Genomic DNA, 13,210 nt, shown 5'->3' on the forward strand with positions numbered 1-13,210 from the left:
GGTAGGGCAAAGTGTGAAAACTTTGTGCGATTAGATTTAAGTGAACGTTACGAAATCCAAGCAGTCAAAATTAATCTGTAGTCTCCAGTACACCTTGTCTGATAATCAAATTGCGGTTTTGGCACACAAAAACGCACCGTTTATAATATTTTGCTGTACTTTGTGCAAACTCCTGCAGCCTCAACCATTTGCGAAATTTTGACTAGACTGAAACAGCATTGACTAAAGGATTTTTGAATGAATTCCCTGTACCATTGGCTTTGTAAAAAACGGTGAACTGTCAGTTCTGCATGAAAATATCTGAATAACAGTAGTTTTGAACTAAACTGAAGTATAGACTGATGACTGTATGTCAAATGCAATATCAAACTCGAGCTTTGAAAAATTTTGCTACAACAAAGGGCTGATTTTACTATTCACTTTTACGAGAGGGGGGTGGCATAAGTGGACCAAGAGCTCATGAGGCATGGTTCTTGGAGGCCAAGTGTGTGGCTGCCTGTAGACTTGCCTGAAGGAGTCTGGTGGAAGGGAACGCAGTGTGTGCATGCATGCACATGTGGCTGGGCGGCCAGAGCAGGGATGAGTGGAGTTGTGAAGCAATGAGAAAAATCAAAGCAAGGAATGCGACAAATTGGAATGTCATACAAAGTAAGGCTCACTCCTTGAGGAAACGCGGCCGCCACAGCGAACCTTTGTGCTGTCTATGTCTTCAGTGCAAACTTTGCTATGAGAGCACAGCAGGTAGAAAACTGTGAGGCATCTAGAGATAATCGCGCAACCACAGGTGATCACGCCCTGTGACATGTAGCCTCCCCTTCTGTCTCCATGTGCTGCAACAAAGGACGGCCGGGATGATGCCCTTTGACCCTTAGGCGTCACCTTGCGGATCAATAAACAAGCCTCTGCCAGGCCTAAGCAGCCCAGAGATGCCCGCACTGCCAGCTGTAAATGATGTCCATAAATTAGGCTTATGCGAATATTCGAACTGATAATACAGTATCCGAATTCGCTATGAAATAAGTTTAAATTATTCTAAATTTCCGAGTATTCGATATGAACGAATAGACATATGTAAACCACATGTAACCCTCTGTAAAGGTGGTTTCACTGCAGGGAAGGGGTGCTATGCCGTGAATACACCCATCCAGGGGAAATCCGCACTGCCGTGAAGTCTCATTTCAAGGTTAAATGAACAAATTACTAGAGCTGTGCGAATAGCAAAATTTTGGGTGCGAAGCGAATTCGAATATTGAAGTGTGAGTGCAAATCGAATCGAATATTTTTCTAATATTTCCCGAATATTTTTCGAATACTTCGAAGCGAAAATGCAGAAAAACATGTTAGAGAGGATTCCTAAGCATATTCTTATGAGATAGCATCATGAAAGTGTTTCTTTTCGCTAGGTTGATGAAGCACTGGCGGGGTGGTGTTTCATAGTTGTCTTATCAAGAATGAGGCAATGTAGAGGCCAAATTCTATTTATGTACATGATTTGGTGCAATCAAAGTGTTGCCGACAACACTTTACACGGGATAGGCAAAGATGCCATTTCCTCAGCCTCTCCTCCTCTTCCAACTTCTGTGGAAGCCCGACTGATGTCCGGAGTCCGGAGTTTCAAATCTGCCTCGTAGACGTCGATATATAAGAACATCTGAAATTTCGGATGCTAAAAAGCTTCGGCTTCCGATTTTTCGGACTTCCTGCCCAAATTTCAGGTCCAAAACAGCATTAATTGAGCCCCCACCTCTGTCACATCTTTCATCTCCATGTTGGAACCAGCGTTTTCATGAGTTAATACATTTGCGACCGTAGCGGAGTTTGAAAGGCAGCTTTGCCGCAATACGGGGGTGTGACGAGGTGAAGCATATTGAAAATCTAAGGACCACTTCCAATCGGATGTTGACTGTGCTTTGGCAAAGTTCGACCGTAACGGAGCTTGAAAGGCAGCTTTGCCGCAATACGAGAGTGTAATGAGGTGAAGCATATTAAAAATCTGAAGGGGTCACTTTCAATCAAACGTTGACTGTATTTGTTTTTGGGAAGTTCGAATAGTTCGAATAGTAAAATTCCAGTGCGAATCGAATCGAATAGCAAACACTATTCGAAAAATATTCGAAATTTCGAATATTCGCACACCCCTACAAATTACCCTCACAACAATTCATCGTTTTTTAAGTTTAAAGGCTCGTTATACCGCTTTATATGCTTAAGTATATTAAATTTTAAAACGTAACTTATTTTATGGGTTATCACTTGCATTCTACCGGAAGTCAAATCCTGCTACTATTCCAAGTTGCTTCCACTTCCCTTTGAACCAAAAAGAATGACATTTACAGATGCTTTGCTTCAGTTTCAAAAAATAGTGTGCAGGTTAGTTGGGTCATGACAAATACACTCATCTTTCTCTATAATATGTGGTATATACTATTCGAATTCGATTCGAAATTATTTGACCAAATCACTATTCGCTTAGAACCTAAAATCTACCATTCGCAGAAGCCTACCATAAATATCTTGTCGTTTGTATGCTGAAAGATGTATGCATCGCTGGCCGAGCTGTCTAACGTGTCACGGAGCGAAGGGTCGCTGTTTAGATTCTGTGGTCATGAGCTTCAGAAGAATTTTCTGCAGGACTGCTTTTCTTTTCTTTATGGCTTTTATATAAATGTACCTGCCTATACATATACGTAACATGAAGCCGACGTCAATGGCAAAAATCTGCCTACAGTGTCCATATAATTGCTATCACAATGAAATATGCTCTGCACAAATGTGCCAGCATTTCATCAATCCTAACATTCTTATAGTGCAGCAAAACCCCAGTAACTCACTACTGTAAAGAAGCTGAAAAAAAAGAAAGCAGTTGATGTAAGCGCAGCTTCACGATAAGTGAAATCACCATGATGAAGCTCACTGGGCTCACATAGACTGCATGGAGCCTTCTTGAAATGACTCCAATAATATTCACAATATTTCCTCGTGCATCAACACAGGACACGCCACTGTGTACAAGCAGCAGCTTTATTGCCGTTGTGCCAAAACTGTGTTTTCTGTGCCGGGTCAGCTTAACGGGATGCTGTTTCAAACCTGTTCTTTAAGGAGCTTAAAGTTTCAACCAACTAAACCTGATGCTTCTAATGTCTACTACGTAATGCAGTGAAATATATAAATTTCTAATTCCAAGCACGGCAATGAATTGCACAAGAGCACACTGCTTGCCTTTAGCAGACTCAACAAGTGACATGCTGCTTACCCCTCAATGTCACACGAGCTTGGAGCAAGCATCCTTAAGAGGAAGGAAGGAGGGGGAGGAGCTGCTTTTAGGAACCAAGAATTGTGAAAAAAAATGTTTTTTTTCGAAATGTTATTTTGGAATTCTTCCACTACTGATGCATAAACTCCCCAATTTTCATGCATCCGAGATCATTGTTTTAGCCATAACAGCATTTTATATCGCATAAACGACCAGTGGAGTGTTGTTTTTTGCTTTTTTCACAGTTTAATTTTTTTCGTGACCCTACGATTTTCTGACAAGCTGTTGTCAGCTTTCACATACTCAATTTGCATCATTTTTGTTGTGCTGAAGAGCTGAGTGTTACTTTTAGAAGTTGTAAAATTTTAGCAATGGCGGAATGAGGAAAGTGTTATCCGTCATTCACGTGAGAACTTTGAAGCGTCATAACTTTTGTTTCTTGACAGGCGTGGAATGCAATGAAATTTAATGCAGCAGGCTCCATGCTGCCAGTTTAATAACAATATGATCAAATGACAAGCTGTGAAATAATAATTTTCAAAATTAATGGCATAGCATACATGGGAACTGGGATCATATTTCATATCAGCACTTGAAAACACATAATCACTCAAGTTTTCATCATCCTAGCTTAAATAATAAAGCACTCTGTCTAAAAAGTGCTTCTCCACTTAAGACGCTATTTCGCTGAAATTCTGTCGGCTCGCCTTCTTGCCTCGTTTGAGCCCAGTGCAAAGTGGCTGTGAGCAGCAGAGCTCACAGATGGAAAGGTAGAAAGACGCCCGGTGGCACCTGGATTGGCAGTGCACACTTTGCATTTGAAAGGTTTCACTTGCTTGATGGTATAGCAACCAGTCACAAAACATAGATAGTACTTTAGGAGGGCAACTTTTTCAAGGTGTTTTTGGTGTGGAGGTATCTGGTGTCTGGCACAGAAACTTTTTGAGATAAGGAGTGAAATACGTGTGGAATTGACATTGAAACAGGAAAAAGTTTCAGTAACATAATGAAAAATTTAGAAATTTATATGAAGGTTTGGATATTTGCGGTATTAAAGTTTAACGGTGGTAAACCGCGAAATGTGGCTCCAATCCTTGCAGCACTGAGTTGGAGACAATGCGGCGGGAGAAAAGCAACCTGGAAGCCAAGTTTTCAGCTGTGGCTGTTCAGCTGGCCGAGTCGGAGGCTGCCAAGCAGCGGCTGTACCGGCAGGTAGGCGTCACGATGTGTAGTGTTTGATAGCATGTGCCAGTTGTGTCATTGCATTGTCACTAGTGCCGTGCGGACATTCTCGAATTCAAATGTCCCATTGAAATTGTTGGCTTTGCAGTTTGGCTTAAAAGACAGCTTTACTACAGTTAAACTCACTAGTGATTCCAGTTTTAACAATACAGTTGAACCCATTGGTGGCAAACTCGAAAGTGCCATAAAAAGTGGTCGTTATATCAGTAGTTCATTGTATGACTATGTCGTTTTGTTTCTTTGCGAAGTTTTATTACAAAGCACTGACAACCCCTCCACAGGCAAGTTATACCTTTTTGATTTGTGAAGTGATGCCCGCTGTGTTCTTACCGGTGAATTAAACTGCCTTCGCAATAAATTTAATCTGCCACTATCGGGAGAGCGCACAATGCCTGCAAATGAAATTCTTCCAGACGTCTTAAATATCTCCACTGTACTTGCTGTCAGTGCAGTGAAGCTTCTTGGTGCCCACACCACTCAACTCGGCAACAGCGAGCTGCTTTCCTTTGTACAAAGCAACATGCTCTTGAGAGCAGTCTCGTACAAGTTGCAAATGGTAGCATGGCATACTTAGGCTGTCACCTGTTAAAAGCTTGCAGTATGCTTAGAATAGTACTCTGCCACACTATTAGTAGATAGCTGATAAGTAGATAAGTCGATAAGCTGATAGTAGATAAGTAGATTAGTAGATAGCTGAAGGTGCTTCTTGTGATGCGGCTGTTGGAGATGAGCCATACTGGCACATTCATCTGCTGCTGCCATTTCGCATTCATTCTCTTCTGGTGCTTATCTGTAAAGGCACCGTCACAATCACACAGACGTCAGAATCATTGATTGACTAGCCAAAAGATGGAAGACCTTGTGCGGCACATTGTGGTATTGCGGTAGTTGATGGGTGCAGTTAACTTTTATGTGACGAAAGCTGATCACGGTTATCGCTTCTTGCATTCCCAGACCTTGCTTGCTTCATTGTTGGTTGTAGCTGCAGAGAACGGCATCAGAAAATGTTTCCGTGTGAAAGCTGACCACCAGGCTTCGTGCTCCCTCCTACTTTTTGCTTTAGTCGCTGCCGTTTTGCCGTGGAGATATGCCTGGAAATTGAGTTTTTCAACATGATAGAGAAGCCGCCATCTGGGATGTTTCCATCAGCTATTCTGGCCAAAAAAGCCTGAGCCAATGCAGTCGATGACCTTTGCCGGTGTACTGAGTGGTCTCCATGACCTGTAACGCATAAATTTGCATATAGGTTCAGTACTACCAGTTACAAACAAAAGGAAAAGCAAAAACAAGGTGATCTGCTCAGGTGGCCTTTACGTGCCATGTGTACACACACATTTTTCACTGCACGGCACTGAGCTACCTTTACCAATACCAGCAAGATATTTTAATCTGTGATAAGCCATGACCTTTTGCATTAAGCTTACATAAACATCATTTTTGTAAAATCATTTTACAGCCGTAATAAGAAAAAGAAGCGCAGTGCACTCACATGCTGATCCATAGAAGCTCGAGGCGTCCATTTTGAATGTCTGTTTGGGCTTCAACTTTGCTGCCAAAAAGCTAGACGGCAGTAGCTGTCCACTCAGGAGGCATGTCTCAATGCATACGCTAAGGTGGACACGTAGCGTGGGGCCAAATTTGATGTGTACAATTGTACACATCGCCGCTGAAGTGGATATATATTGCTTCAGAGTTCTTTGCAATATTTGTCCACAATATCGCTGAAGCTGTAAATTCTAGTATGCTGAAGCTTTATTTGTTGTTTTCAATAGCAATGTCCCAAAGGCAGATACAGAGCACCATACACTTTGCCTGCGCTCTTTTAAATGTCGCCATTGGTGGGTGTCACAGTCACGGGTTGCCACCTCCTTCAAGGGAGTGTGCCACGCTGCGGGTGGCGTGCCAACGTGGTGTCACGTTGTGGCCACATATGCTAGGCAAAGCCCAAGATTTGTCTCGCACAGTGACAGGCAAAAATGGCGTTTGTATGGGGTGCAATCTTGTACACATTCTGTGATGGAACAGTCTACCGCACTGCACGGAATTGGTCGAGGCTAGTCTGAAAGTCAGATGTAAGAACAGCAACTGGAAAAGGCAGCGCTGTCAATCATTTTGTCGTCTGCTGGGCAAAGAATGGGCACAGAATGGACGGAGACACCATTCTGTCTGACAGACCGGATATAGAAGCGTCTCCGGATGGCTTGGGTTGGATCGAAACGTAAGCGCTCGGGCTGGAGGATCGAATTAGTCTGCTTCGTGCCTGGTTTAATGCAATCCCGCAATGATATTTTGCAAAAATGGCAGCCGGCCTCTCTACCGAATGTCTCATGCTGGGACACCATCTAGCGCCCAATGAAGTCATTAACACAAATAAAGTGTTGAAGTCATCATGTTCTTTAATATAAATCTTTGAATAGCAACACCTCCCATTACTGGAGTTAAGTGTAGTAATTCTATTTCTTCATGCATTAAAAACATTTCTGAATTCCTTCAGCTCAAATATATTGACTGTTTGCTGCCTCTCGTCTTCTCATGATGTTTCATTCTGTTGTGTCACAGAACAGAACCTGTACAAGACCATGGACCAGTACACTGTGTACCCAGGTGAAAATGATTCCCATTCCCAGCTGGGTTATGAAACCTGGAAATCTTTCCAGGCTGGAAATTTTCCCAGCTGGAAATGGAAAAATTTCCAGCCTGGAAAAATTTCCAGGTTCCATAACCCAGCTGGGAATGGAAATATTTCCTGCTGGGAATGGAAATATTCCCAGCAAATATTTCCAGCAGGAAATGGCAAAATTTCCAGTTGGAATCCTTCATTACCAGCTGGAAATGAAAGAATTTCCAGATTTGACCTCGCGGCCATCGCATGCGCCTTAGCATGGTTCCTACAGGACCTGTTCGTCCAGTGAACTGCGCACAGTCAAAGAACATGGTGGTGAAATTTAACAGCATTTATTTTAACAGCATTTATCTGAACGCTTGTAGGAAGTGTTGGAACATATCTCGAGATGAAGAATGAGTTTGCTCATATCCTCGTACACCACCTGAAAAAAAATATTTATACATAGTGAGCGAACATCAAATCCACAATGATCCATAAAACGCAATTCTACCAAAAGTATAGTTTTACCAAATCACATGAACAGCATCAATACAGCTTTCAAAAGCAGTACCACAATACAAAGTCAATGCAGTGCAAAGCAAAGGTGAGCAAGATCTGATGAGCACTGCGGTGTTAAGTAACGATTATTTATATCGACCTTAAACTACTCCGAATAGCCGTCTAATGAGTTCACTCGAATACATGTAATTACTCGCGTTTGTTGCATAGACGCATGCGCACCAGTAGGCGCAAGCATTGCACGGCACAGGGCTATGGAGACAAAGGCTGCTTACACAAACCGGCCTGTAGCGTACTTCGCGCATATATAAACATTACACACAGCCAGGTAACGCGACACCGTGATAACGAAGCCCACAAACATTCGGGACAAACGTTCACTTATACTTGAAATATATAAGTGCAACTTACCTCCAAATGGAACACTCAGAGCTGAGAAAATCGCTGTCCCTTGATCGGCGCTGGTGTATCCAAGACATCGCACGCAGTACAGCAATAAAAACCGCTCGAACATGCTGGTCATCACTCGTAACACTTTCCAGACATAAACCTGACCAAAAATAACTATTCCATGCAACTGTCACACAGATATTCATCAAGGAAACACCCTAGACTATCGAACACCGAGCACACACACTGTACAGATGTCACCACGACTGGCCGCCATGTGCTGTTCGAAACTGTGGCTGACTGCGGCGACATAATAATTTATGCGGTCTATTGGACCGCTGTCTTTAATGGTATTAACCTTAAAAAAAGGAATACAATTTTTGTATGACGTATTTACAATACAGAGTAGGTTATTATTTAGCATTAACGTCATAAGTCACCAAGAAATGATACGAGAATAGAGCTACTGAGATGCCAACAAACATCGCGGCAGTGCGGCCGGTGCGGCGTTTTTCATGGCCGCGGTATGGCCGCGGCGTCGGAGAGAGCAAGTTGTGGGATTCAAAGAACTTTTTCCTTTTTTTTTGCAAGCTTGGCTTTTGCAGACCCCGAAAAATGACCTCGCGGACCCCCATTTGAGAACCACTGTTCTAAGTCCTGTCTAACTGCACGGTCTGCATTATACACTTAATCTGCTATCGCTTGTATGCAGATCAATCTTTGGGCAGCTGGAATTCCTTTTGTCAACTATACCACTTCCTCGCTCAAACAGGAAAATTTCATGCTGAGCAAATTATTTCCCAACTGAAGATGGAAAAATTTCCAGCTGGAAATATAACTTCCCAACTGGAACTGGAAACTTCAAGCTGGAAATGGCTTTCCAGTCGGGAATCATTTCCATATCCATACTGGAAATACGATTTCTAGCCTGGAATGGTTTTCATTACCAGCTGGAAATACAATTTCCAGCTGGGAATGGAAAATTTCCAGCCTGAAGAGCCGTTTCCAGCTGAAAACCAGGCTGGAAACCCGATTTCCAGCTGGGAATTCACATGCCATTTTCATGTGGGTAGTGTGGTGGACCTCCTATAATGAGCCCACACAAATGCATTCTCCGAATGGCGCAGAAATTTGGAATTAGCAGTGAAATTGGAGGGGGCGCTTTCATCAGGGGGGGGGGGGGGCGGTCGCTTGCTCGAAATTTTATGGTAGTTCTTTTTTTTTTTTTTTTACAGCAGAGCTGTTGTGGTCGAGGTTTGCCGCGTTTTGTAGATAAAAAGTTATCGTCATCATAAACCGGCACGCGCTCAATGATCGCCCAAGCATTCTGTACAGATGGTGAATAAGAGAAGCTGAAAGGTGCCCACCTGCTGTGGTCCAGCCTTGCGTGACTTAGACTGTGCTAAATTTTTTTTTTTTCTTGGCCACAAGACAGCTTGTGCTTATTCAGTGAGGAGTGCTGCCTTTTTAGGCGACTAGAATTGTGAAAACTAATGACCGCAATTTAGCTATGCACAATAGTCATTCGGGAAGCTAATTTCTGATGTTATCTAATCGTCTCAATGTAAACAACCTGAACAAAGGCAAATGGACTAGATTTGTTTTATTATGGACTAGATTTTTTTCTGTATTGCAGGTAACTTGTCATGATGATTTTAATCTTTTAGCTCTTTAAAAGCTTGCTGGCTAGCAGGTGCCAAAATGAGACAAACACTCGTCGCCATCTTTGCGGTGACTCAACAGATTGCAATACGGGGTCTTCAGGACTTCAGCCTCATTTGTCATAACCTGACGTTGTCTTCTAAAGCCCTTTCTGCCATGTGAGATGGTGACATTACAAGAGGCGGCGAACATTTTTTCTGAGTCTTCTGAAACTTCCTTCCATGAACAGCACAAAAGACTCGTGCCTGCTGACTGCGTTTAAAGTTGTAGACGTTCATATGCACACATTGAGGTGCCTTTCGGATCTATTTTGCTCTGGTGTTTTTTATATTTTCCGCATTTGTGAAGTAGTACTTGCTGTTGTGCAGTTAGAGAAAACAGTTGTGGCTACAGGCATACAGCTACTTCAGTCCATCGGATGTACGGGTGCATAAATGCCATTGGAACCACGGAGTTGTCAGTAAGAAGCAGGCTACATTGCTGCAGTTCTTCCACACAAAAAAATAAATACTTTGTTTGGCTTTGAGTGAGTATTTACTGCACTACAAAGGGTTCATTGATTGATTTGTACAAAAATTTGACATGTTTTCTTATTACACTATATTGAACCATTTTGAGGACCCCGCACTGTTCAATATACAGTAGAACCCCGCTGATACGTTTTTGAAGGGACCGTAGGAAATAAACGTAAGAGACGGGAAACGTAAGAGCCGAAAAACAGGAAAAACGGCAAAATATTTAGTGGTACAGAATTTTATTTCAATTCTTACGAGCAGCACGAAAATTGGCGCGCTCAGCCGCGATCTAGTCGATGGATAGAAACGCGGAGCTAAGGACGGCCTCATCCACAGAAATGTAATCAACGTATGTGATTTTTTTAACACCAACAGCTGTAGGCATGAAAGAACTAAGCACACGCAATCACGACCGGCGCGGCGAGTCCGACCGCGAACCGCACGCGCGACCATGCGAGCTCCAACCAGCTCGAACTCCTCCCGTTCTCCGCAAATAACGATGATGATGAGTCTACGCCAACGCGATGGCAGAAGTGAATGCCAATCTCGAAGGCCTTGCTTTCGCAAGCAATTACGTCATACACGCCATGTTTGTGCAATACAAATCTCAAAGGCTATGCTTTTGTCAATAGTAAATGCCAATCTCGAAGGCCTTGCTTTCGCGAGCAGTTACGTCATAGACGCCATCTTTGCAATTTGAATCTCGAAGGCCATGCTTTTGTTTGCATCAATTGAAAGATTCTGTTGCTCGCGCCTCTCATGCGGCTAATATTACGGTCAAACGAGGCCAAGCTGCGTGAAAATGCACCATGGCCGCTCTCTTTGGTAGTCACTCGGTCGGCTCCGAGCGCACTTCGCGACGTATCATACGGGAACGGTCCGACAGTTACGACGTAACAGCGGGGTTCCCAATACATTGTATCCTATGGGAGCTATGCCGGGACCGGCAGAAAACGACGTAACAGCCGGGAAAACGCAGCAGTGAGGAACGTAACAGCGGGGTTCTACTGTATTGATGTTTGACTGTAATTTATCTTTAAAGAACCGTAAGAACTGTTCACTCAGACAGGATGTGCAGGGTTTCTTGAGAGGCACAAGGATCGTCGGATGCTCCCGAAATGCTTGTGCATGTCTTGTTGCAGAAGACGCCAGCAAGTGCTGATGAAAGCCGGCGCCTTTTGGAGCAAAACCAGTGGCTGGAGCAGGAAGCAGCTCGTCTGCGCCATCAGCTGTCGCACACCGTGGACACCATGCTTGGCCCACAGCCACGCACCAGTACACCGGTGTGTCATGTGCTGCCACCACGTGGCCACCTTGGGCATAGTCTGTCCTTGTATGTGCATGCAGATTGCCAGAAGTACTAACGAAGTGCATATAGTTTCTTACTTGGTTAAACCTCAGTAATTAAGGTACTTTACTTCATTGTATTGAAATGTGACTTTTTATACAAAGTATAGTCACCAGCTGATTGTAAATCTCGGACTGCAAAGAATGTACAAATAATAAGGCACTCAAAAAGCCAATTTCAATGACATATAACAATAAATCAGTTTTGTTCCACCTGACAGCTGGTGACAACACATTTACATCTTAGTGCCATGGCAACAAAGTTTTTTTCACCATATGGAACACAGAAGGCCAAAAGAAGCAAGTTCAAATGTGTGTGTGTAATGAGTGTAAGGAACGCTCCATTCCACCATGCCTGCTAACATCAGGTCACACGAAGTGGCACAATACCAAATGCTATATTCATGAACCCAAGTAGTGCTCTCCACATGGTCCGAAGAACGCAGCATCAAATAGCCTGATTTGTAGTATGAATCTGTTCTTGGCCGCCACATTACTGCTTTGCGACATTGCATGCACATTGTCTGATCCAGTGCAGGATGAAAATTGTGGTGAATGTTATGCTTTGGTTCAAGAGAATTTTAACTCTGTTAATCACGGAATAGGCATATGGCTTTCTGGAGTAGATAGTGGAAATGCAAGCAAGTGCAAGCGGCTCTGAATAATTGTGGGTCTCCTTAAATCCTAAACTTGTTGTAGGAGTAGCACACTTACTGAAATCACTTTAATTTTCAATAAAAACTATCTGTTCGTTGTTTTCATTCACTGGGAATTTCTATAGCAAGTTGACATTTCCTTCCTGTGTCAAGATAATGGAGGACATGTTTGGTGTATCATGGTATAAGTGACTGCATCTTTTTTCTTGCTGATTATCACTTGAAGGATACCAATTTTCTTGATGGCATACTTTGTCTTGTCAGATTGAAAGGTGAGGTTAGGAACAACCACATGTATTTGAACCATTTGACCGTTAGTGCCCACAGTATGTTTTTGTGCCCGTTTTTCTTCCTTTGTGGTAGCAGTGAAACTTGGTCATTTTGGAACAGCACATACATAAATGGTTGTGAGCGACTGAGAAGGCGTGCCGACCACACTGCCCCTAGAGACGACCGTACACAAGCGGCACTCAGCAGGAGACTGACTACATCCCCCATCCGGGACCCCTTACTAACTAGTCCACCAGCATCCTTGGTACATGAGCATTTTGACCTTAACCAGGAACCTGCCCTGAGGGGTCATGCACAGTCGTTGGTGTAGCACCACAGGGGCTTGGTTTTGCTCAGGATTTAAAAGGGTTTGCTGACTCGCTTCAAGTGGCCTCTGGTGGTGCCGTGTTAGCTACCGGGCTGGAACTGCTAGCTGGTGGCCTGGTAACTGTTGAGATATTATGAATGTGGCTGTACAGCACCACCATCTTGGGGGTCTCCAAGACATATGTGAGCACAGATGGACTCAAGACAACGGCTGGACTCTCGACCCGAACTTGCTCATCAGGCACAAGCAGGCAGAGCTGACTGACATTCTGTTCAAGTTACTCGTTTGCCCTTGATTGTCAGGGCAGTCTCTGCAGTCCACTTGATCCAGGCTTCATCAGGTTACTTGTCATGGCGAGGCGGGCTTGCAGGTGCCTGTTCAACAGCTAAGCAGGGCTAGCTTCGTTGATGCATGGCGTGTCTT

At 43.5% G+C, this 13,210-nt stretch overlaps 1 protein-coding gene across 1 annotated transcript in view; it reads left to right on the forward strand.

Moving 5' to 3' along the window:
- The window catches only part of LOC119385368 (translation initiation factor IF-2-like), a 91,117-nt gene that overhangs the window by 28,733 nt on the left and 49,174 nt on the right, over positions 1-13,210 (forward strand). The window contains exons 5-6 of the mRNA XM_037652820.2: positions 4,354-4,465; positions 11,329-11,469. Of these exons, the coding sequence (XP_037508748.1) occupies positions 4,354-4,465; positions 11,329-11,469 (253 nt within the window). The remainder of the gene's footprint in view (positions 1-4,353; positions 4,466-11,328; positions 11,470-13,210) is intronic.

The sequence above is a fragment of the Rhipicephalus sanguineus genome, chromosome 3 (assembly GCF_013339695.2).
Source record: "Rhipicephalus sanguineus isolate Rsan-2018 chromosome 3, BIME_Rsan_1.4, whole genome shotgun sequence".
Lineage (NCBI taxonomy): Eukaryota > Metazoa > Arthropoda > Arachnida > Ixodida > Ixodidae > Rhipicephalus > Rhipicephalus sanguineus.